At 41.3% G+C, this 26,473-nt stretch overlaps 1 protein-coding gene across 7 annotated transcripts in view; it reads left to right on the forward strand.

Moving 5' to 3' along the window:
- The first annotated feature begins 361 nt into the window (after positions 1-361).
- POGZ (pogo transposable element derived with ZNF domain) overlaps positions 362-26,473 on the forward strand; it is a 52,309-nt gene continuing 26,197 nt past the window's right edge. For 2 of the 7 annotated variants that reach the window (XM_078451435.1, XM_078451436.1), the window contains exons 1-4: positions 695-712; positions 4,619-6,380; positions 20,837-20,961; positions 21,950-22,108. In XM_078451435.1, coding sequence (XP_078307561.1) covers positions 4,738-6,380; positions 20,837-20,961; positions 21,950-22,108 — 1,927 coding nt within the window. In that variant the 5' untranslated portion in view covers positions 695-712; positions 4,619-4,737. Of the gene's footprint in view, positions 713-1,568; positions 1,735-4,618; positions 6,381-15,650; positions 15,769-20,836; positions 20,962-21,949; positions 22,109-26,473 lie in introns of those variants that run through there. The other 5 variants (XM_078451437.1, XM_078451438.1, XM_060622731.3 and 2 more) reach the window with 4 other exon arrangements.

Consider the following 26,473-nt stretch of genomic DNA (forward strand, 5'->3'; position numbering starts at 1 on the left):
GTTTTGGTGCCACTGGGCCTCACCATCTGGCCTGAGGTATGAGGGTCCCCTCTAGGTTAGGTACAAGTTTTGAGTGGAAAGTGGGGAGATTCCCAGAATTTCCTTGGAAAGTCCAAGCAAATGAATTGGGAACATTCTCTCTGGAAATCCCATTTTTCTCACCAAAATTTAGATGTTGCTTCTGAAGCTAATTATTCCTTATTTCATTAAAAAATAATAATAATGATCTTATTTATTTATTTATTTGCAGGCCCAGACAAACTTGACTAGAAAAGAAGCCCGGGCAAGGGTTAGGATGAGCTCATGACGTTCCAGGCACTCCAACCAATTGAAAGGCCACGAGAGGGGGAGGGCGGAAGTGACGAGACGTATCCCTCCGCGGGGCGAGAGGGTCGGTGGGGGGAGTCGGCGTCTCTCTCCCCCGCGCCAGCTCCCGTACACGGAGCCGCATTCCTTGGCCCCCCCACCCCCCTCCCTCGGGGCCCCCCCGCCCCCCTCGGGAAAAAAATCCACCCCAAATCACTCGAACCCGAGGGAGGTTTCCTTTCACCCTCGGGGAGACGCGCTCTCCACGGTTCCCTCTCAGCCGTCTCCCCCAAGCCCCCGTCCCCTCCCCTGCTCCCACCCCCTTCTCCCGGCGCCGGGTGCAAGGTCCCTTTAAGGCGACGGCGCCTTCCTCGGGTCAGACTACCGGCGGCGACGACCACGGGAGGTGAGTGAGCGAGCGGGCGAGCCTTCTCTCTCCCCACCCCCTTCTCTCGGGGGTTCCGTTATCTTTTCGCTCGGCGAGGCGCTCCGAGGCGAGACAATGAGAGGGGGATGGGGCGGGTGCGCGAGGGGTAGGGGTGGGGGCGGGGGCCCGGTGGCGCGCGCCCCCGCCCCCCGCGAGTGGCGGCGCGGCCCGCGGCGGCGGGCGTGGGGTGCGGCGCGCGAGCGCGAGAGTGAGTGCGTGCGCTCCGGAACCGCGGGAATCGCGCGGCGGGCCGGGCCGGGCGGCCCCTGCCTGCCTGCCGGCCGCCCCCGCCCCCCGGCGTCCTCCGCGGCGCGCGCGCGCGCACTCGCGCCCCACGGCCCCGCACACATCCGACGTCCACACGCACGCCCGGCGCGAGGCGTCTCGGAGGAGTGGGCGGGCGCGGGCGCGGGCGGCGGCCCGCGGGGAAGGGGGCGGGGGCGCGGGCGGCTGCGAGACGCCGGGGCGCGGCGGGAGGGGCGGGCGAGGGGTCGAGGCGGCACCGAGGTGACGTCCCGGGGGGTTGGGTAGCGCTCGGTTCTCCCGCCGCGTCCCCGCCGGCGAAGGAGTGGGGCGCTCTTTTTGAGCGCGAGCTAGTAAATGAGTGATCGCTGTGCCGCTCCCTTGTGTTATGTAATCTCTGCTCGGTCCAATAGTACATCCTAGGCTTTAGTGCACTGCAGTTAGTTTACAAAGTCTCCTCCCTCGGACCTAAAATATTTTTGCGATGGCGCCGTGATTTATAAAATGGGATGGGGCGGAATAGCTTTATTTCTGGTGTTTATATCCTGCCGCGGTGGGCGCCATGTTTATCCCAGGGACTATTTTTTTCTAGATTCTCATCACCTACTGGAAAGAGTGATGTCGTTGATCCACCTGCTTTCCCTTCTTTCTGCGAGTTACCCAGATTTCCTCCCGTCAGACGCGGGATTTCCCCAAACTGTTAATAACACTGGACGTATTTCTTCTCACTTATTTGGACATTCTCAGCTCAGAAAAAGGTGGGGCTGAGAAGAGTCTTGGAAGTCATTTAGCCCAATCTCGTTTTCGAGATGGAAATTGGGAGACCGTTGTACTATCTCAGAACAACCGCCTTCTTGGTGCAGATTGTAGCCTAGCCTTCTACACTCTTGGACACTATCCACCGCAGTTCAAAACCCCACAGAAACGGAGTTTTACTTCCTAAGGATTCCCATCTAGCTAGAGGGGAAGCGGGGGGGGGGGGGGGGGGGCTGCTTGTTGATAAACCGATGTCCAGACCCGTGGGTTGCTCTTGGCCCTGGGAATTGGACTCTGAATTCCAACTGGTTCGCACACTTGTTAGGGATGCATAAAAAGTACCTTGGAGATTGCTGAAAGTGCTGGGGTTTTTTTTGGGGGGGGGGGCTCATCCCTAAGTCTCTTTGGGCGGGATGGGGGGGGGTGCCATCTTCTCTACATTTTTAACCCACAGTCCTTTAGCTGAGGCTAATTAAGGCAACTACCACATTGAGAATTTTGGTTTAGCATAAAGCCTTTCAGGGGAGCTGAGAGGTCATAACTATTTTCAAAATAGGTGATACTAAGATGTTACTCATTTCTTTTCAGTGACATTTGCACTGATGGTCCAAAAGCAAAGCTGGGTAAAACTGCTGGTGGTACCTTAGCACAAAGCAAGGCAGTTGCATGACATTCCATGTGAGAATATCCTTGATGAAGCAGTAAAAATGATTTATTAATTGGGGCACCTGGTTGGTTCAGTCGTTAAGTGCCGGGGTCTTGATTTCTTCTCAGGTCATGATCCCACCCTTCCTGTGATGGAGCCCTGCATGGGACTCTGCCTGGACAGCAGGGATGTCGCCCTCTCTGTTTGCCCCTGTCCTGCAGGTGCTTTTAAAATAAATTTAAAAATCTCAACCCTTGAGTGGATGTCTTTTTAGTTTTTTAAGAAAAGACACTTGTGGCCTAAGGAGGTATGATCCTTCGCATAAGAAAAAGCACTTGTGAGATTGAGTTATGAGCTGCATTTTTACTTGAAAGAACGACTGACTAGTTATTTTCACACTTTAATGTTTGGTAGATTTTTTTTTTTTTTTTAAGAGACTGAGCATGAGTGGGGCAGAGGGAGAAAGAATCTTAAGCAGGTTCCATGCTCAGCACAGAGCCTGATGTGGGGCCCCATCCCACGACCCTGGGATTATGACCTGAGCGGAAATCAAGAGTCCGACCAACTGAGCCACCCAGGCGCCCCTGGCAGATATTTTCTGAAAATGAAGTGAGCTTGTCACTTCAAGGAAAACCGTTGACTAAGTATTTGTTACCAATGATAAAAATTTGAGCGTGAAAATAAGAATTTGTTCAAAGTTGACATCTCGCGCGTGTACCCTATCTTTCTCTGTCTCAAAATAAACTTTTAAAAAAGTTGACCTCTCAGGTTTGACAGCTTCCCAGTACATTAAAGACTTTTCTTGTAGCATCAGTGTTAATGACTGTGATTTTTAAGTATTTTTTAAATTGTATTTATAATTCTAGTGAAATGTGTCAACATTTGGAACCTGGACATTTCAGTAAATTTGTATTTTCCAAGTGACCCATGTGTGATGTTTCAAAATATCATGGGTAAATGATCCTTTCAAAATGCAAGGTACATCAGTGGATTTTAATGTAAGAAAATACAAAAAGTGGGTTGATAGGGATTCAGATTCCAAGATGTAACTTATTTGAGAAACTACCATTTTTTGAGTTTTAGTATTGTGTCAATATACACAGCTATCTGAAAAGGTTTTCAGAAGACTTCTCTTTTTTTCTGCTGTGTGAGGCTAGATAGTCGTATACTTAACGAAAACAACATACAGCAAACAGACTGAATGCATACGCAGCTATGAGAATCCAACTGCCTTCTATTAAGCTATACCTAAACAATTGGCAAAAATGTAAAACAATATTACTTTTCTAATTATTTTGGGGAAAAAGATAACTTCTAATTGAAAATGTTCTTTATATTAACTTGTGATGGTTTGTTATTGTTAATTGTGTTGATAAGTGTTGATAAGTAATTAACTTTTGTTTTAAGGCCTTACATGGTAAATATCAAAAGATAGAATCCACATAAATAAAAACTTTTTGAGGTCCTCAATAATTTTAAGAATGTAAAGCGGTCCTGAAACCAAAACATTTGAGAATCACTGGGTGTTGTTCTATGCTTCTGCTTCTGAGATCATCCAAATCTGCCTCAATGTAGGAACTTCTGGAGAATTTACAGGTGTGTGTTGGAGTTAGTAATGGAAGAGGCAGTGGCTTGGGGGAGAATTTTAGAGAAAAACTTTGATTTGAGTCTTGGTGTGTTATCTACTAACTTTAACCTTGGGCAAGTTACTGAATCTCTCTAAACCTCCTTTTAAACCTCATCTGTAAAATGTAGTACTTAGGACATATAATTGTGAGAATTCATTGAGGTGATGAGTGTAAACTACAAAATAACGCCTGGTATTGTACTAAAGTATATTCCAGGTAACTTTTCAGTCTTTATTCTACATACAAGTAAAACCTTGGATTGCGAGTAACTTGTTCTGCGAGTGTTCTGCAAGACGAGCAAACATTTCCAATAAATTTTAACTTGATAAACTAGCGATGTCTTGCAATACAAGTAGTATGTGACACTGAATGTCACATGATTACAGCTGAGCCAGTGGTTCTTCTTTCTCTACGGGCTTGTGGGTGATGGTCTCCCATGCCCAGATGCTCGGTCTCAGGCCACAGCATCTGGCAGAAATCAGTGATCTTTCAGAACGTTGGAAGGTGCCCACAGCTGGCACTAGTGTATGTTTTGTCACTTCAAAGCACCTATGGACAGTCCTTTGCTTTTCCATACAAGAGTAAGCTTAGGAATGCTTTGCTTCATTCTAGGTCAGGCTGCCTGCAGATATAGACCCTTTCCTCTGCTGCCTTATTGCCAATTACATTAAATACGGTAACAAGAGTTTATTAATACTGTACTGTAGTCAACATCCGTGCAAGCGTATACAATGGCCCCCAGGCGGAAAAATGTTGAAAAGAAAGGTGGTAAGAAGAAGGAGATGATTACAGTGGAAGTTAAGAAGGAAATCATCAAGAAGTATGAACGAGGTATGCGAGTGGCTGAAATTGCAAGATTTTATAAGAAGTCTACATCGACCATTTGTACAATATTAAAGAAGAAAGAAGAAATAAGGGGGCTAGATGCAGCAAAAGGAGTCACGAGAATATCAAAGCAACGGCCACGTGTCCTGGAAGATGTAGAGAAGTTGCTTCTGGTTTGGATAAACGAGAAGCAACTAGCAGGTGATACTGTGACTGAGAATTTTATCTGTGAGAAGGCAAAGGCCTTGTACACTGACCTTGTAAGTAAACTGCCAGGTACGTCAACAGAAAAAGAAGAAGGCTTCAAGGCAAGCAGGGGATGGTTTGATAACTTTAAGAGGAGAAGTGGCATCCGTAGTGTTGCAAAGCACGGAGAAGCTGCAAGTTTGGACGCTAAGGCAGCTGAGGCATTCGCTACTGAGTTCCAGAAGCTCATGGTTTCCGAGTGTTATCTGCCAGAACAAGTTTTTAACTGCGATGAGACGAGGCTTTTTTGGAAAAAGATGCCAAAGAGGACCTACATTACAGAAGAAGAGAATGCAATGCCTGGTCACAAGCCCATGAAAGACCATCTCACCCTCTTGTTTTGTGCTAATGCAAGCGGGGATTTTAAAGTCAAGCCCCTGCTTGTGTATCATTCTGAGAATCCACGAGCCTTCAAGAAATGCAAGGTTCAGAAGAGCCAGTTAAACGTTATGTGGAGGTCCAACAGCAAGGCCTGGGTCACTCGTATGTTGTTCATTGAGTGGATCAACGAGGTCTTTGGTCCTGCAGTGAAGAAATACCTTTTAGAAAAGAATCTGCCACTCAAAGCCTTGCTGGTCATGGATAATGCTCCTGCTCATCCTCCAGGCTTTGAGGACGACTTACTGGAGGAATTCGAGTTCATTAAGGGCAAGTTCCTTCCTCCCAACACCACTCCAATCCTCCAGCCCATGGATCAGCAGGTCATTTCAAACTTTAAAAAGCTTTACATCAAAGCACTATTTCAGCAATGCTTTGAGGTGACCGAAGGAACAAACCTTACTCTACGAGAATTTTGGAAAAATCATTTCCACATCGTGAACTGCCTTAAGATCATTGATAAAGCCTGGGATGGGGTCACCAAGAGAACCCTCTGTTCTGCTTGGAGAAAACTGTGGCCTGATTGTGTTCTTGGACATGACATAGAGGGGCTTGCTCATGAACAGGAGGCGCCAGTTGTCGATGAAATTGTGTCCTTGGGGAAGACCATGGGCCTAGAGGTGAACGAGGATGACATCCAGGAGCTGGTGGAGGAACATGGTCAGGAGCTGACCACCGATGAACTGATGGATCTGCATCACGAGCAACAGCAAAAGGTTATGGAGGAGATCTCGTCTGCAGAGGAGAAGAAGGCAGAGGAATCCCTCACTTCAGATGAGATTAGGGAGATGTGTAAAATGTGGGAAACAGTGCAAAATTTTGTAGAAAAGCACCACCTGAATAAGGCTGTAGCAGTGCAAGCGATGAATCTGTTTAACGACAATGCAATGTCACATTTCCGCGAAATCCTCAAAAGGAGGCAAAAGTAAGTGTCATTGGATAGGTTCCTTGTTAAAGTTGCACGAAAAGAGAAAGATTGCATTGAGCCAGTACATAGCAGTGATTCCATTAGTGATAGTGAAAGTCGTCCTACACAATAACCCTCCTCTCTCTTGTCTCCCTCACACCAGCCACGAAGGTTTTCAAAGGTAAGTGCAGGTTAATTTATTTACTTTTCTTTATATTTTGTATTTTCTTTATTATTTTATATTGCAATATTGTAATCATTTTTACATGAGTATTTTTGGGTGTGGAATGGATCATCTGAGTTTCTGTTATTTCTTATGGGGAAATTTCGCTTTGATATACGAGTGCTTTGGATTACAAGCATGTTTCCAGAACAAATTATGCTCGCAAGCCAAGGTTTTACTGTATGTCTTTCTGTTGAGGGTGGAGATTTCTTTTTTTTCATTTTATTATCATTTTTTTAAGTTTATTTATTTTTGAGAGGGGGAGGGAGAGCACAGCAGGGGAGGGGCAGAGAGAGAGAGAGGGAGACACAGACTCTGAAGCAGGCTCCAGGCTCTGAGCTGTCAGCACAGAGCCTGACGTGGGGCTCGAACTCACAACCTATGAAATCATGACCTGAGCCAAAGTTGGATGCTTAACCGACTGAGCCATCCAGCTACCCCCGACGCTTTTTTTTTTAAAGTTTATTTATGTATTTTGAGAGGCAGGGAATCAATCCCCAAGCAAGCTCCAGGCTGATGGCCTGGGATCCTGAACCAACAAACCATGAGATTGTGGCCATAGCGGAAATCAAGAGTCGGACTTAACCGGACTTAACCGACTTAACCGACTTAACCGACTGAACCACCCAGGCACCCTGAAGGTGGTGATTTCTGATTTAAATTACAAACCCTAGAGCTGTTTGGTGCCTTTATCATATCAATGTAATAAGACTTTGATAGATTCTTGGCATTCGGGTTTGTGATAATAAAGTCATATCCACAAAAAACATTTTTACGTATAACTCAGGAGGAGAAAAGGGAAATAGACTAACATATTACTAGTATTTAGAAGAGTTAAATGAAATCAAGGGAGTAGAAATGGAATATAGGTCACACAACTGTCAGCCAAGAAAAGCTTCTTGGGAAAGGGACCCCTGAATATTGAACCCTTTAAAAATAGAGAACTTACTGTTTACTTTAGTTGTTGTTTTAGTAAAGAGCACAGAGCTCTTATCTGGGTGCTTCTTGATAGATTTGCTGCCTGGTAAATTGAAAGTATTTTGTGTTTGGGAGTGTTAGATTATTAACACTGTTTAGGAACACATTGTGAATATTATATGTGAAGTTCTACAACTGTTAGATTCTGTAAGGGACGAAATCGGTCATGCAAAAGACAATAAAAGCTTCTTACAGGTTTAACGGTAATTTTATAGCCATATTAAGTAGTCAGCTCTATAGGTTTTCTAGAATTAATCTAGACAAAAATTGAGATAACTTGAGAACAGATGCCAGTTGTTTTGAGGATTATTATTTCTTACCCAAGAGTAAGAAGGTATGTTCTTAAAATTTTTGTTTTTGTAACGTTTGTTTATTTTTGAGAGAGAGCGTGTGTGTGTGTGTGTGTGTGTGTGTGTGTGTGTGTGTGTGTGTGTACGTGTGTACACAAGTAGAGGAGGGGGCAGAGAGAGAGGGAGACACAGAATCTGAGGCAGGCTCCAAGCTCTGAGCTGTCAGCACAGAGCCCAACTGCTGGCTCAAATCACGAAGGAACCGTGAGATAATGACCTGAGCCGAAGTCAGACGCTCAAGTAACTGAGCCAGCCAGTTGTTTTTTTTTTTAATGTTTATTCATTTTGTGTGAGAGAGAGAGAATGAATGGGAAGGAGGAAGGGGCAGAGAGGATCCCAAGCAGCCTCAGCTGGAGCCCAACGTGGGGCTTGATCCCACAAACCAAGCCCCCAGGAACTGTGAGATCATGACCTGAGTGGAAATAAGGAGTCGGATGCTTAACCATTTGAGCCACCCTTGTCACTTTTAAATAACAGGTTGTTTGTAAAGATTCTCTTTGTATCTTTTCAATTATGTAGACTTTTACTGATTAGCTAGGATCTGAGTATAGATTACCATATTTGCCAGTGCTTAAGGTGTAGTTCACTTTTCCCTAGAAAGGTATGTCTGGTATACCCATATTATGGGTGGAAAGATGAATGACAAAGACTTAAAAGACTGTGGGAATTGCTAATAGTCCTGTGTGAGCCACATTATTGAGTAAAGTCTACTAAGTATACAAAAATTAGGTTGTCACTACAATTACTGCTGTAAAATACAGAGACCAAATAGGTTACTAAGATGTCAAATAATGGGTTGGCTTAATGGAAGATGGCAGAGTCTGTCTCCTCTTACAGTACCTCCTTGGTAGCCAACATAATCCACCTTAAATTCATTTTTTCTTATATTGATTATGTACGTTTTAAGAAATGTGTGTATGTGAATCTATGTGAAAATTGCACCTAGAAATAAGAACAAGTTAAACAGAAAATTCAATCAACAAGGCTACCAGTTTGATTTAGTAAATGGCAAAAGGATAGTGGCAGAATAGGTGGTTTTTATGCCCAACTTTTTTTTTTAATTTCAACCTTATTGAAGTATAATTGCCAAAATGTAAGATATTTCAAGTGTACATATGGTGATTTCATGTACATTGTAAAAGGATTCTCTCCATCTAGTTAATGAACACATTCATCACCTCACATTTATTTTTTCTGCATGTGAGAACATTTAAGTTCTATTCAGCAAATTTCAGTGATATGGTACAGTGTTATCAAGTATAGTCATGTTTTACATTAGACTGTCAGACCTTATTCATCTGATTTCCCGCAACTTTTTATTAAGAAAATTTCATGCACGGGGGCGCCTGGGTGGCTCAGTTGGTTGGGCATCTGACTTCGGTCCAGGTCATGATCTCATGGTTCGTGGGTTTGAGCCCCGCGTCGGGCTCTGTGCTGACAGCTCAGAGCCTGGAGCCTGCTTAAAATTCTGTGTCTCCCTCTTTCTCTGCCCCTTCCCTACTCACGCTCTGTCTCTCAAAAGTAAATAAACGTTTTTTTTTTTTTGAAGAAAACGTCATGCACGTGAAAGCAAAAGAGTACAAGGTGTATGACAGTGAACCTCTTACCTAGACACAGTGGTGTTTTAACATACTAATGTCTATAAGAAAGCACTAAAATATGCATATGTTTGCTAAGCCACTTGAAAATCATGACATTTCCACTAAATATTTCAGGCACTTGCTAAGAATAAATACATTCTCATATATAACTCTAACATAACTGTTCTTTTAAAGAAAATTCAAAAAATAATTCCCAAGTTGGGAGGGACCTCGGAGGGACAGAGAGAGAAAGAGACAGAATCCCAAGCAGGCTCTGCAGTTCTGTCAGCTCAGATCCTAATGCAGGGCTCAAACTCACCAACCCTGAGATGATGACCTGAACCAAAATCAAGAGTCCAACGCTTAACTGCCTGAGCCACTCAGGCACCCCTATCGTTTTTGTTAAGAGTATATTTCTCTTAATGAGTGCTGAGTAAAGTATAGGATTGTTGAATCACTTTGTTGCAGACCTGAAACTAACATTGTATGTTAACTATACTGGAAATGAAATTTTAAAAATTTTTAAAAACTAAAAGTAATTACCAAATATTATGTAGTCTATATATTCAAATGTTTCATTTGTTCCCAAAATGTCATTTATAGCTTTTATATGAATCAAAATCCAATAAAGGTTCAAGTGTTGCATTTTCTTATGGCTCTTTAGTTTCTTTCTTATTTTTTTTTATTTTAGAGAGAGAGTGTGTGTGTGTGTGTGTGCAGGTGGGGGTGGAGAGAGGAGCAGAGAGAAAGAGGGAGAGAGAGAATCTCAAGCAGGCTCCACATTTAGCATGGAGTTTGACACCAGTCTGATCCCATGACTTTGGGATCCTGACCTGAGCCAAAATCAGGAGTTGGACACTCAACCAACTGAGCCACCCAGGTGCCTCAACCCCTAGTTTCTTCTAATTTAGTTTGGGGTGTGTGTCACATTTTTAAAGAGAACATGTTGCTACTTTTATAGAATGTTCTCTATTCTGCATTTGTCTGATTATTTCTTTATAGAATGTCCCACCTGGATTTACCTCATTATTTTCTTGTGCGGCTGCTTAACTTACTCCTCTATTGCTGTGTTTCCTACAAACTGCAAGTTAAATTTAAATACTTGATTTGTTGGGGTTTTTTTGGTTTTTTAATGTTTATTTTTCATTTTCGAGTGAGTGAGCACAAATAGGGGAGAGGCAGAGAGAGAAAGGGAGACACAGAATCCAAAGCAGGCTCCAGGCTCTGAGCTGTCAGGAGAGAGCCCGATATGGGCTTGAACCTAGAAACCAACCATGAGATCATGACCTGAGCTGAAGTCAGATGCTCAACCAACTGAGCCACCCACGCACCCCTTGATTTGATTAAGGTTAACCATAATTGTCAGTGGCTTGTTTGTTGTTTACACCAGTTGATGAGAGGCAGAGTCTGAATTATCTGCTAACATTTTTCTGTTTAAACTTAAGTACTGTCGTAACTTTTGGTGTTTGAGATAATAGAGCTACCTTTGTAACTTACAGTTCAAATATAACAACAAGACTTTGAGAAAGAATGCAGAAGTAAGTTTGCTTCATGTCCTTTTGGTTCACTGCCCTCTGAGAACATGAGTTGGAAGTTGGGACAGGCAAGAAGGGTAGATATATTTAGCAGAAGCAAACCATAGTGGAATTGTAAAGGGGTCAAAACCAGAAATTTAGAAATGGAGATTAGGGGCACCTGGGTGGCTCAGTCAGTTAAGCATCCAACTCTTGATTTCGGCTCAAGTCATGATCTCATGGTTCGTGAGATGATTATAAGGTTTGTTTCACGTTATAATCATCTATCTGTGAAACTTGATTTTATCTTCATATTCATTTGACAACTTCTGTGCCATTCTTTTCTTGCCCAAGTACCTAATTTCTCCTCAAAACAGTCAATCCTCTAAAATTATGGTTACTATTAATTTTATTGGTTACTATCAGTATGTTATTGTCAGTATTGACTAGTGAATAATTTTTGTGGATATAATTTCCCAAAGTCCTTTAACCTAATTTCCATTTCTTTTTTTTTTTTTTTTAATGTTTATTTATTTATTTTGAGAGAGAAAGAGTACAGGTTGGGGAGGGAGCAGAGGGAGAGATAGAGAATCTTAAGCAGGTTCCACGCTTAGTGTGGAGCTGGATGCAGGTTTGATCCTGTGACCCTGAGATCATGACCTGAGCCGAAATCAAGAGTCAGATGCTCCGACTGAGTCACTCAGGCACCCAAGAAATGATAGTTCTTTATGCATAGAATGTGGGATGATAGCTTTAAAAAAATTTTCCCCTTCAGGGCCACCTGGGTGACTCAGTCGGTTAAGTGTCCAACTTCAGCTCAGATCATGATCTCGTGGTTTGTGAGTTTGAGCCCCACATCAGGCTCTCCACTCTCAGCACAGAGCTAGCTTCAGATCCTGTCTCTCAGTCTTTCTGCCCCTCCCCTGTTTGTGCGTGCGCGTGCTCTCTCTCTCTCTTTCAAAAATAAAATTAAACATTGAAAAAAATGTCCATTTCAGAGTACGGATTCCATTTGATCAGAGTTTCTTAATCTTGGCACTATTGATGTGTTAGAGCAGGTAAGTCCCTAGCTGACCTGTGTATTATAGGATGTTTAGTAGCATCCCTGGCCACTGCCCACTAGATGGATGCCCGTAGCAGCCCTCCCCAGCCCTACCTATAGTTATGTCTACCAAAAATTTCTGTAGACATTGCCAAATGTCTTCTGGAGGGCAAGTAGTCCCCATTTTTGAGTATCATTGAGTTGGATAAAATACACTGGCATGTGTGAAGAAGATTCCTTAATGATGTCCTTTATGATTTGGTTTCCCTTTAACAGCTGTCAAACCCAAGTTTCTTCCACAGGTAGGCCCCACTGTGTGCCTGGTATATGCTGGAGAACAGTGGGACATGATGAAATTTTTTATCTCTCTTGGGAATTTTATTGAAGGGAGAAATAAGGTCTTTGTTTATAAGTCAAGTTGTAGGCCTTTTGCTTTATCTAAACCTCCCACCCCCTTCCACCTTGGAAAAGAAACTTACTAGCTATTTGAGCTTATATGCTGTGGATAAAGTTTTTGTTAGGAATAGTTAAGAAATTTGTTTGATATCTTTGAGGTGATCTGTCGTTGTTTTGGCATTCAAGAAAAGACTGTCTTTAGGGGCACCTTGGTGGCTCAGTTAAGTGTCTGACTCTTGATTTTTGGCTCAGGTCATGATCTCATGGGTTCATGAGATTGAGCCCGTGCCTGGCTCTATGCTGACTGCACAGAGCCTGCTTGGGATTCTCTGTCTCTTTCTCTATCCCTTCCCCACTTTGGATACCTGCTCTCTCTCAAAATAAATAAACATTAAAAAAAAGACTGTCTTTCAAAAAATAGTTGCTTGCAAAAGGACTTGATTAAACTAAATGTATCCTTTTTGATTGTCCTTAAAAATTTTTAAGTACCGTTGACACTTGAAAGGTGTGGGGGTTATGGATATTAACAGCCCGATAACCTCCCCAGTCAAAAATCTACGTATAACTTTTGACTTCCCAAGAACTTAACTGCTAATAGCAAGAACTGTGAGAGATCACTTTTTACTGTGATAACACAATTTACTGGAGAGATCAGCTGCTCAAGTGATGTTTTAAGGGGACATTGGGATACCACAATGCTCGAGCTCACTGCAGTTAGTAATAGGTGGCTACAAAATTATTACAGTAGTACAATATATACTACAGTTAATTTAATGCAGTTATTTAATACTGCATGTTTGTTTACATTTCTGTATTGCAAATGCCACCATGTACAGTCTGTAGGTGTGTAAGTTTTGATGAATTTTGATTTTTTTAATTTGTGTATATTTTATGGTAGTAAATGATAAATGAGTATCTAAATATATTTTATGAATTCAAGACATAGCTACCTTTTTCTTATTTTGTTTTTTGACATTTCTAGGCTACACAGTTCATCTGTGAGGTTTTTCAAAATCTCCAAACTTTTCCAATACGTTTATTGAAAAAAAAAAAATCTATACATAGGCTTGCCCAGCTCAAACCCATATTGTTCAAGGGTCAATTGTATATGTAAATTCTGCCCTTCAGGAAAATGTCCAGCCTTCTTGTTAGGGGAAGGGAAGGGGTTGGGGATAGGGGAAGAGTGGAAGTAATGAGATTAGTGAGAATTTTTTGCTCAGTAAATATGTTACAAGACTGAGAAATCTCAAAGAATTTCAGGAGAAAATAGAATTTTTTTAGTTTCTAAAACATGTTCTTTGTGGATGTGGAACTTTCTGCCAAATGCCATGGGAGTGAGATTGAAGATAGCTGACTAATAATCGGGGGTTGATATGAAGATTATTTTATTTTACCTTTTAAAATGTTTATTCATTCTGAGAGAGAGAGAGAGAGAGAGAGAGAACACATAGGGGAGGGCAGAGAGAGAGGGAGAGAGAGAATCCCAGTCAGGCTCCACACTTACTGCGGATCCTGGGGCTTGATCCCACTAACTGTGAGACCATGACCTTAGCCAAAATTAAGAGTCAAATGTTCAACCAGTTGAGGCACCAAGATGCCCCTGGAGATAATTTTATATTAAAAAAATTTTTTTTGTAGTTTATTTTTTGAGGGGGAGAGAGCAAGCAAACAGGAGAGGGACAGAGAGCCGGGGGCGGGGGGGATCCCAAGCAGCCTCCACCTGTCCACGCAGAGCCAGATGTGGGGATTGAACTCATGAACTGTGATCTCATGACCTGAGCCAAAATCTGGAGTCACACTTAACTGACTAAACCACCCAGGTGCCCCTAATTTTATATTAAAAGTGAGCAGAGGGACGTCTCACTGGCTCAGTTGGAATAGCATGCAGCTCTTGATCTTGGGGTTGTGAGTTTGAGCCCCACATCAGGCTATCTGCTGTCAGCACAGATCCTGCTTTGGATCCTCTGCCCCCCTTCTCTCTGCCCCTCCCCCACTCGTTCTCTCTCTCTAAATAAATAAACTTTTAAAAATCTTTTAAAAAATAAAATGAGCAGAAAGGTCCCGAGCACCTAGACTGTGGTCTTGGAACATCATTTCCCACCAAAAGGAATCAGAGCTCCTTAAAGAAATGGCGTATTCTAGGTCTGGGGAAGGAAATATGTGAAACGATCCTGGAGCTATTAGATTGCCAGGATTTTAGTAGACACTTTACTAAGGTGTCAGAAGGACTCGGAAGCTAGCTGAAGTTTGGCCAAAATAGGACACTTTTGAGTATCAATAAAGATAACTGCAGTAGACCAAAACACGTAAATTATATTTAAAATATAATACCATAATGATAGTTTAAGAGCAAGCTTATTGTTCACTTTGGTGAAATACTATTGCATCATTATTTTGAAAACTGGTAAATAAAGGGAAAAAAAGCAAGATAGAAGGAATCAAGACTTTACTATGTGAACTGCACCATGGGTAACCAAATAATATAAATGTTTTGGCTTTTTTGGGTTTTTTGTTTTTTAAAGTTTATTTTGAGAGCACAAGCACAAGTTGGGGAGGGACAGAGAGAGAGGGGGCAGAGGATCCAAAGTGGGCTCTGCACAGTCAACTGGAACTCACAAAACCCTGAAATCATGACCTGAGCTAAAATCAAGAGTCGAATGCTCAACCAACTCAGCCACCCAGGTGCCCCTACTTTTTGTTTTTTTAAATAGAAGTGTTCTAGTTAATAAATGAAGGAAGGACAGATTTAGAATGATTAGATCCAGCATCGAGCATGCCCCCAGATGGAAGAGAACTCTACCCTTAAGAGTAGTCTTGGGGGGGAGGGAGAGTTCATCCTGTATATAATCATGCCACTAGATCCAACTGTCAATTTCAGGATATCCAGGGGGACAGAGGCATATAGTAAACGCTATGGATATGTGATCAACAATATCCAGGTTGTAGAAACTACAAGAGATGAACTGGTTCTTCAACAAATAAATGGCAAGGGAGGGGAAAAAAAATGATTTATAAATTAAAAGACTTAAACTTATCAAGTAATCATAATATATGGACCTTATTTGGATCCTAATTCAGACAAACTTTAAAAAAGTATGGTATTTGAGAGAAATTGAAATTTGAATGTTGACTGAATGATATTAAGGGACTACCAATTTTTAGGCATGTAATGGTACTATTTTTTTTCTTTTGTTATATCTTTCAGGTCCTTATCTTGTAGAGGTCCATGCCAAAATATTTATGAATAATGTAGAGATTAGCTTCAATATAAGATGAAGGAGGGAGGCATAGGTAAAACAATTTTGGGTTGATAATTTTTGAAGGTGGGTGATAGATACATCTCTACTTTTGTATTTAATTGAATTTATATCACATTTAAAAAAATAGAAGAAAAGAATCACAACAGTCTTGATTCAGAGACTCACAGTTATAATATGATGAAAGTTTGCCCCTTCACTTGGTTTTGGTATGATTCTCAAATTTTCTGTCCATCTCACATTTTCCTCTTGATGTGGCACTGTGTTCCCTATGTGCTGGCCTTTTCTGAAATTCACATTTTTGCCTCGCAGTTTTTCAGAAGAAATTAAAATGCCCCTAAATTGGGTAAGGATTGAATCTCAACATGTTTGTTTGTTAATGTGAGAAGTATCCAAGTCAGAAATACACTTAAAGCAAAGTAATAGAGAAGAGACAGAAAAAAAAATCCAGGTGTTTTTGTTTTTGTTTTCCTTATGAGAAGTTAAAGTAAAGATTTGGTGTGGAAAGAGGTTAAACGTGAGTAGAATGATAGTTTGGGAAGATGTATACATTGCATTACTGGGCATTTAGTAATTCCTGTCTTCTTTAATCAAAAATAGTTGAAAGGTAACTATGTGCTACCTGCCATGGGTTACTGAGCACCACAGAGTTACCGTTTTTTCTCATGAGCATCTTGATAGAGATATTAAGTATGGCATTTCTTCATATTAATGAAGATTTCTTTTTGATAACTGGAAAACTACAAGAAGGGTGCTAAATTTGCATGTTTCAAGTTTGTGAAGTATTTAGGTTGATATCTCTATTGTGGTAGGGCCTGTCTTTTCCACAGTTTTTTGACCCTGAACTATAGATGGTAAAATGAAGGATCACGCTCAGAGACAACAGTCTAGGTCAGAATTGAGGACTGTTTGAAAAACTTGGTTTGACTGTCTTTCAGAGATGTTTGGATGGATGTGAAATATGCTCAGTCAGCAGATTGGTTATTTTTTTTCTGGGTTGACAAGCCTTATTGGTTAATTTGTCTTGTTTGCTGTAAAGAACTTGAAAAATATTTTGAGTTGAATTTTCTGCTCATTTTGAATCTTAATTTACATTGGTTGTCTTAGCAGAACATATACATGGGGAGTTCTTCTGTCTTGATAAAAAGTAGTTAGGCCACAAACATCTTTCTTAGCCATTTTTTTTTCAAATCTACCTTTCCCACTCTTTCTGTTTATTAGAGTATCTTTTTCATGGGAGGACTAGCATTGTTTGACTTTGATCAGATGGAAGAAACTTTCTTTTTTATTTTAGAGAGAGGGCACACCCATGGAGGAGGGGCAGAGGCGGGGAGAGAGAATCTCAAGTGGACTCTCTGCTCAGCGCAGAGTCCCACACGGGGCTCAATCCCACGACCCTGCATGACCTGACCTGAAATCAAGACTCAGATGCTCAACTGACTGAGGCACCCTGGCTCCCTGGAAGAAACTTTGAATATTATTCTTAAGGTTCATTGCTGGATTGCCTGGGTGGCTCAGGTGGTTATGGTTATAAAGCATCTGACTTTGCCTCAGATCATGATCTCACAGTTTGTGATTTCGAGTCCCCCCCCCCCCCCCACCGCATCGGGCTCTGTACTGACAGTTCAGAGCCTGGAGCCTGCTTCAGATTCTGGGTCTCCCTCTCCCTGCCCCTCCCCTGCTTGTGCACTTGCGCGCGCGCGCTCGCTCGCGCTCTCTCTCTCTCTCTCTCAAAAATAAGTAAACATTAAAAAATATTTTTAAAAAATTTATTGCTTCATAAAATGAAACATGCACTCAGTCCCTTAAAATATTAGAAGTAGTTTTAGGTAAAGACCAGCCTTTTGGATATGCTATTAAAATATCCATCCATAGGCATGACACTGAAAACCACAATTTGCATTCAGCTACCTCTACTTACTCTGAAGGAAAGTTTTCTTCTGATGCTCAGCATATGTATGGGGAGTTTGCTTGCAGCTGGTCAGAGTTGAAAGAAAGTGCTTGAGAACCATCCCCAGAACTTATCATCCACAGTTTATATTCATTCTGCCAGATGTTTGATATCCATGCATTAATTAATTGTTGGTTATGGGCTCTAAGAAAGTTACATAGTAGAGAACTGTTATAAGATTAAATAGTTAAAAAAGTTGCTTAGAATGATGTCTTTTTCCGTAAAACTAGTCTGGACACTACAGAAGTGTGTGTTGTGTAGTCTTTGCTCAAGGACTGCCTGTGGTATGGATTTGGCTCTTTTTTTTAAGTTTATTTTTGAGAGAGAGAACACAGCAGGGGAAGGGCAGAGAGAGGGAGACAAAGAATCTGAAGCAGGCTCCAGGCTCTGAGCTGTCAGCACAAAGCCTGATGTGGGGCTTGAACCCACAAGCTGTTAGATCATGACCTTAGCCAAAGTTGAAGTTGGAAGCTTAACCAACTGAGCCACCCAGGCACCCCACCCTTCTTTTTAATTCTGTTTCTGGCTAGCGTTGTCTTTTGTATATTTATGTTAAATATGAAACTAAGAAAATTTAAGTTGATACCTTATATGTTTTTCTTTCCTTGCTCACATTTTCTCCCCACTGTGGTCCTGGCCTGGGAAGACAAAAATAATTAGAATTTAGAGACCAGTTAGAATCGAGTTAGGCACTTTAGCCATTGAAACTGTGGGCACTTGGTTGTAGCTAACTCAGTGGGGTGTTGGCTGGATTTTTTTTTTTTTAATTTTAGTTAACATACAATGCAATATTGGTTTCAGGAGTAGAATTCAGTGATTCATCACTTACATAAAACACTCAGTGCTCATCATAAGTGCCCTCCTTAGTACCCATCACGCTGCCTGGATATTTTAAATTTTCAAGGGAACAACGCCATCTGTTGGGCACCTTAAAAATGAATCCTGTCACGTTCTATGGACCCAACTATTTAGACTAGTTTTAGGTTGGTTTTTGGCATAGAGATGTGGTAAAAAAAAAGTTTCTGAAATACTAAGGGCACTGTGAGAGCCTTTGCATTAAAAGCTTTATTTGAGCATTGAGCAGTAATGCTATTATAATTCCAAGACAAAGAAGTTGACCTTTAGTCTACTGATGTTGGGGGGCAGAATAGCAGTAGCTCTTTTTTATTTTTATTTTTTACTTATTTTTGAGAGGAGGAGGCAGAGAGAGAGGGAGAGAGACAATCCCAAGCAGGCTCCGTGCTGACAGCCCAGAGCCCTACGCAGGTGAAATCAAGAGTCTGGTGGATGCTGGGACACCTGGGTGGCTCAGTCAGTTAAGTATCCTACTCTTGGTTTCAGCTCAGGTCGTGATCTTGTGGTTTGTGAGTTTGAGCCCCACATTTGGCTCTGTGCTGACAGTATGGAGCCTGCTTGGGATTTTCTCTCTCTTCCTCTCTCTTTGCCCCTCCTGCACTCTGTCTCAAAATAAATAAACTTAAAAAAAAAAAAAGTGGATGCTTAACTGAGGCATCCAGGTGCGCCTAGCAATAGCTCTTTGTTTACACTGCAGAGGTGCAGACTTTGTGTTTATAAGAAACACGTAGGGGTGCCTGGGTAGCTCAGTCAGTTGAGTGTCCATCCTGCTCTTGATTTTGGCTTAGGTCATGATCTTGTGGTTCATGGGATCAGGTCGCACATTGAACTCCGTGCTGACAGTGCAGAGCCTGCTTAGGATTCTCTCCCTCTCTCTCCCTCTCCCCCTCTCTAAAAATAAATAAATAAACTTGAAAAAGAAAAAGCATGTAACTTAGGTGTTTTCAAATTAAAGGCTCACTCCCAAGTCATGGTGGAGTATAAGAATACAATTTGGAAGGGAAAAGAACTACCACCCACTTTCTGAATTCTGGGCAGTCTAGAATTTGACCCTGCAGCATCACCTTTTTGAAAGAGCAGCTAACAGCCTAAGTTTGTAAACTGGGAATGTAGTGTGACAAGTGAGGTTCTTATCCTGGGTGTAAAATTTAAGAGATTGCAAAAAAGGCTCAGGAATAAAAGAGTATTTTAACATAGTAAAAGAGTACTATTAATACGAAAAAGTTCATATGAGCAAAATATACCTTTTTTACTTTTTTTTTTTTTTTTTTTTTTTTTTTTTTTGAGAGAGAGCACATGAGCAGGGAGGAAAGGGGCAGAGGGAGAGAGAGCGCATCTTAAGCAGGCTCTATGCCCTGCCTGGAGCCTGACATGTGACTCAATCCCGCAATCCTGGGATCATGACCTGAGCCAAAATCAAGAGTCAGACACTCAACTGACTGAGCCACCCAGGTGCCCCTATTATTATTGTTTTTAAAGATTTTCTTCTTCAGTAATATTTGTACCCACAGTGGGGCTCAAGTCACAACTCAGATCAAAAGTCATGTGCTCCACTGACTAAGCCAGCCAGGTACCCCCAAAACATACATTTTAATCGAAGACCCTGCACTTGGATGATTTGCCTCACCCTGATCATAGCCCTGGGTATTACAGATTAAATTTTTATACTCCTCTTATTGAATAATTGCTCTGAGCTCTTTCATAATTTGTTTTCAAGAATAAAACTTATAATGAGGCACCTGAGAGGCTCAGTCAGTTAAGCGTCCTACTCTCAATTTCAGCTCAGGTCATGAGATTTGATCCCCAGTCAGGCTCTGCACTGACAGCTCAGAGCCTGGTTGGGATTCTCTATCTCCCTCTCTCTGCCCCTCTCCCACTTGTGTGTGCTCTGTCTCTCTCTCAAAATAAATATTTTTAAGAGAGCAAAAGTTATAATTCTAGATCCTTCGAAATGTGGCAGTAGGGGGAGGTTAGGGGAAAGGGTAGAGGGAGCATAAGGGTGGATTGAAGAATCTGATTCCATATTTTGTATAAAACCACTTCTCATTTTGAGGTCAATATCTTCTTAGGTCCAATATCTTTTTTTTTTTTTTTTAATGTTTATTTTTGAGAGAGAGACACAGAGTGAGCAGGGGAGGAGCAGAGAGAAAGGAAGACACAGAATCAGAAGCAGGCTGTAGACTCCCAGCTATCAGCACAAGAGCCCGATGGGGCTCAAACTCAAAAACCGCGAGATCCTGACCCGAGCCAAAGTCAGACGCTTAACCGACTGAGCCACCCAGGCGCCCCATTGAGGTCAGTGTCTTATTTGGTCCTTTTTTCTTGTAGCATGGCGGACACCGACCTCTTTATGGAATGTGAGGAGGAGGAGCTGGAGCCATGGCAGAAAATCAGCGATGTCATTGAGGATTCTGTCGTTGAAGATTATAATTCAGTGGATAAAACTACTACAGGTAACAAAAACTCTTTTGATCTTGGATTGTTATTTAAACTGACTCGGATGGCATTTTTATTAAGAAAGTGTGAGGTGGAGAAAGACTTTTAAGAACCCAAGGATGGATGCCTCGTTGTGGCGCTGGTGCTTTTTTTTTTTTCTATGCTTTAGTCTGTAAAAATGCCTCAGTTTCTTCATATGTGAAGCTAGAAACACTATGCTCAATTTATTTAAAACATTGAGAGTTGACTTAACCAATGCTTAGCAATCATTTGGCAGTCCTCTTACCAAATGTACGAACAAGAACGCAAAGTAGTGTGTGTGGCAGTGTTCATTTATGTACCCAGTCAAACACAGGATCCCGTAGTCTTTTTTCTCTTCTTTGTTTGTTTTACTTGACCTTGGTTTCCTTTGTGAGCTGAACAGAGTTTGCTTTGTGTCTGCCTTCATGAACAGTTTACAAACATAGGCTTGTTAGCTGCTCTTTCAAAAACGTGATGTTGCAGGGTCAAATTCTAGATTGCCCTAAATTCAGAGAGTGGGTGATGGTTCTTTCCCCCTGCTAAATTGTATCTGTTGCTCTCTTTATTTTTATCTTTCCTACCTTGAGACCTGAAGATGGCATTGGTTTAGGCTGAAACAGGGCACAGTTCAGGATCTTGTGTATGGCTTATTATGTATGCATGGTTATAAATACCAATAGTGGTGATAATAAACCTTTGAGTCCTAGAGATTTGCTTGTGCTTTATAAGCAAAACCTTAAAATACTGGTTCAGTGAGCTCGCGATCTAAATTAACCAGGAAATATGAGGTGAAGAAGGCATTGTGTCTAATTGGTGGAGCGAGGGACAAGTAGGAGGAGAAATCAGATGAACAGTTGGATTTGCAAAGAAAGCAGGAAACTTTTTGGCTGTAGAGACCCACAACAAGATAAAAGGGATTAGAACAATATCCTTTAGTGTCATCTGTCCCTGTCTCCAAGTGACTATGCCTCCCCTTCCCCACAGTTTCTGTGAGCCAGCAGCCAGTCTCGGCTCCAGTGCCCATCGCTGCCCATGCTTCTGTTGCTGGGCACCTCTCTACATCCACCACCGTTAGTAGCAGCGGGGCACAGAACAGCGACAGTACAAAGAAGACTCTTGTCACACTAATTGCCAACAACAATGGTAAGTGGGATTATTGGGAAATTCTTCCTGGGCCAGAGGGGTGAGAGAGAGAAATAAAGAGGTCTTAGGAACAGATGTACCTGTTTAGTTTTAGGTACTGAGATGGTTCTACTAGTTGGAGTGAATTTAGTAATGATTCTGTGATATGGAAGTGATTCAGTAGTGTTGCTGTTCCTTCTGAGTTAGTGCTGAATGGATGCTGGTCTTTCAAGTCTGAGGGCAGCTGATCTTGCTGCTGGTAATTTGTGGGAGAGAAAATGTAAACCTAAAATTCCTGACTATTAAAAAGATTGGGCGGGGGGTGCTGTTTGATTGTTTTTGTTATTTTTTTAAGTAGAATAAGCCCCACTAGTTTGGTAAGAATTCTCCCAGGGCAGCTTTGTTCTGAATTTTCTTTGGCAGATTCATATGGTCATTGGTTCCTGGGTATGGAAAATAGGATAGGGTTGTTTTCTACTTGAAGGAAGTGGTGAAAGAGTGGTGCTTCTAGTGTATTTATTGACTAGAGAAGCTGCGTAGTATTGGTTTCTATTCATTTCTGATGACTGTTTTTACACTCTGAAGGCAAGTTATGTCTTAAGATTCCTAAACTAGAATAAGCACCTTTATAGAATCATTGTGTTGCTGCAGAGGGCTTACTTTTAATTGTTTTATTTCCTTTAAAAACAAAATAGCTTTATTAATACAAGAATAATACGTGTATTGTAGAAAAAGTAAACTGAAAAAAATAAAAGGAAGGAAAAAATTTTTTAACTGTGATCTCACTACCTGGAGATAACTATTTGTAATTCTTATTTTGTACATATATGTACTTTTATATACTCCCATGTGGTATATGTTGTGATTTACTTTTTATAAAAACGGATCATACAGCCTCTACATTACTCTTTGCCTCCTTTTTCCCCTTAATATGCAATGAATATCTTCCCATTTTAATCAGTGTATGTCTGTAACATTGTTGATGAGTAAAGGTACAGTTCACCCTTGAACAACATGGGGGGTAGGGGTGCCAACTGTCTGCATAGTTGAAAATTTACATATAACTTTTGATTCCCCCCAAATTTAAATACTGATAGCCTTCTGTTGATAAGTTGATTATCACAGATTTTGTATGTAATATGTATTATACTGTATTCTTACAATAGAGTAAGCTAGAGAAAAGAAAATGTTATACAGAAAATCATAAAAAAGGGAGATAACATAGTACTATACTATATTTATTAAAAAAAAATCCAGGGGTGCCTGGGTGGCTCAGTTGGTTGGGTGTCCAACTCTTGATTTCTGCTCTGGTCATGATCTCATGGTTTGATCCATGGGATCAAACCCCATGTCGGGCTCTGGCTGACAGCATGGAGCCTGCTTGGGATTCTCTCTCCCTCTTTCTCTGCCCTCTTCCCCCCTCCCCCATGCACACATACTTTCTCAAAAATAAATAAACTTAGAGGCACCTGGGTGGCTCAGTCGGTTAAGCATCCGACTTCAGCTCAGGTCGTGATCTCACAGTCCGTGAGTTCAAGCCCTGCATAGGGCTCTGTGCTGAGAGCTCAGAGCCTGGAGCCTGTTTCAGATTCTGTGTCTCCCTCTCTCTGCCCCTTCCCCGCTCATGCCCTGTCTCTCAAAAATGAATAAACGTTAAAAAAAATTAAAAATAAATAAAAATAAATAAACTTAAAATCCATATACAAGTGGACCTTCACAATTCAAACCTGTGTTGTTCAAGAGTCAACTGTATTTCCTGTTGTTTGGTTACTTATTATTAACGATAGTTGTAAAGGGCTATACTGCTACTTTAAAGAGCTATTGTGAGCATCTCTGTCTCTGTGTCTTTTCTCACCTCCTTACTTCTGAGAACATATTTATAAATGTCAAATTATTGGATCGAAAGTCAGCATAGTTTTTAAGGCTTTTGATATTTTTCCTGGAATGGCCATCTAGAAATGTTGTATCAGTTTATATTTCCATTAGAAGTACATATGGTGGTCTTATTTTTGGCTATAACCATTTACTCCTCTACTGTTAGATATTTATTACAGTCCTTAGTTTTTGTGATTACAAGCAGTGCTTGGTGAGCATTCTCAGGCATTGTATCTGTGTGCACTGTGTAAGCATATCTGCAGTAGAAAGTGAAATTGTTTGGATCAGGCATTTAAAACTTGATAGATGGTCTCAAATTGTCCTAATAGATTGCCCTGAATAATTGCCCACCAATAGCTCTTTCCTCATATTGCTGCCAACTTTAGGTACTATTGAACTTAAATCTAATTTCTGTAGGCATTTTTTTCAGTTGTTGGGTACTGAAAATACGATTTTTATTATATGAAACATCCTTAGAATTTTTTTGAACTTATAGATAGGGGCCCTTACATACATATAAAGATGAGGAACCACTATCCAGAGGATTCTGTCATTTTACAGATGTGGAAACCAAAGGTCTAGAGAGTCTAAACAATGTGCTTAAAGTCAAATAGTTGGTAAGTGACTAAACTGGATTTGAATTGTCTAGATTTCAGTTTGTGTCCTTTCCTCTGTTATATGGCTTTCCTGTATTTCTCTTAAAATAATCTGTCAAAGTGCTGTTAGCAACCAGCATAACTAAATTTTTCTTTGATCGTACGATACTCCAAGGCTTATGAGGACACACTGACATGACCTAGTCTCCTTGACTCCTTGAATGGACTTTTGATTTCCGAGCCCACCTAGGGCTGTGTACAAAGTTAAAAAAAAAAGTCTATCTATATACAGATACCTCTAGTATTTAAATTAAAATGTTAACCCATGGGGGGTGTGGATAGCTCAGTCAGTTGAACATCTGACTCTTGATTTCAGCTCAGCTCATGATCCCAGGGTCATGGAATCAATTCCCGCATCAGGGTCTGCACTGAGCATAGAGCCTGCTGGGGATTTTCTCTCCTCTGCCCCTCTACCCCATTCTTTCTCTCTCTCTTTCTCAAAAAAAAAAATAAATAAATAAAACATTAACCCATGTTAGTGGGAAAAAAATTGGGTACAGACTGGTAACCAGTTACATATGTCGTGTATATTCTTCCAAAAAATTTTCATGCATAGATAAGCATGCATTAATAAATCCAATTTGCCTAGCCACCCCCCTTTTTGCATAATACAGGCAATTCTGTAACTTTTTAAATCTGATACTCTTTTTTTTCTTTTTTGAGAGGGGGCATAAGTGAGAGAGAGGCAGAGACAGAGGGAGAGAGAGAGAGAGAGAGGGGGAGAGAGAGAATCCCACGAGAGGTAGAGAGAGAGGGAGAAGAGAGAGAGAAGTGGGGCTCACCCTAAGTGAGGCTCGAGCTCACGAACTGTGAGATCATGACCTGAGCTGAGGTCAGATGCTTAACTGACTGAGCCTCCCAGGCACCCTTATCTGATATTCTTGAAATGCTAGTCTAGGTTTAAGGATGAGACTTCAGAATAGAGTGGATTTGGGGCACCTAAGTGGCTCAGTAGGTTAAAGCACCAGACTCTTGATTTCGTCTCAGATCGTGATCTTAGAGTTCGTGGGATCAAGCTGACAGCACAGAGCCTGCTTAGGATTCTTTCACTCTGCCCTTCCCCCACTCTCTCTCAAAAAAATAAAATAAAAATAAATAAATAAACAAACAAATATTTAAAACTGGTTGGGCTCCTGGTTATCAATAGCCACCTCCACCAATAATTATATTATTAAAAAAATTCTTTTGGGGGCACTGATTTAGCTTTTATAATTTATCTATTTCTCTTGTTTTCTTTGCCCTCTCTATACAAAAAGCATTTTCTTGACTCTTGATTTTGAGGAACTTTTTTTTTTTTTTTTTAATGTGGGAGGGAGGCCAGGAGTTGAGACGGAGGAGGAGTACATTGATGGTTTTTGTAATGGTCTAGTCCTGTGCTGGGTGATGGATTCAAGAGTGTTTATCATTGTACTTTAGAACTTTTAGGGGTGTCTGGGTGGCTCAGTCGGTTAAGCATCCTGCTTAGGCTCAGGTCATGATCCTCACATCCGTGAGTTTGAGCCCCGCATCCAGATCTGTGCTGACAGTTCAGAGCCTGGAGCCTGCTTCAGAGTCTGTGTCTTCCTCTCTCTCTGCCCCACCCCTGCTTGTGCTGTCTCTCAAAAATGAATAAATGTTAAAATAATTTTTAAAAAGCCTTTTAAATGTGTGTAGTATTTTATGAGTCAAGTGTTAAAATATAATTAAGGTAAAGATTATTTTGAAAGAATAAATAGTGGAAAGGATATGGACACAGTTTTGTTCTGTACTCCAAAATACCTGTTCCATGGAGAATGATAATTGCTTAAGAATAAAATGTAATCAATCCTTTCCTATATAATGGGTATAGAATAGTTTTTCAGCAGATTATACCGGG

This window comes from Panthera onca, chromosome C1, assembly GCF_046562875.1.
Source record: "Panthera onca isolate mPanOnc1 chromosome C1, mPanOnc1 haplotype 2, whole genome shotgun sequence".
Lineage (NCBI taxonomy): Eukaryota > Metazoa > Chordata > Mammalia > Carnivora > Felidae > Panthera > Panthera onca.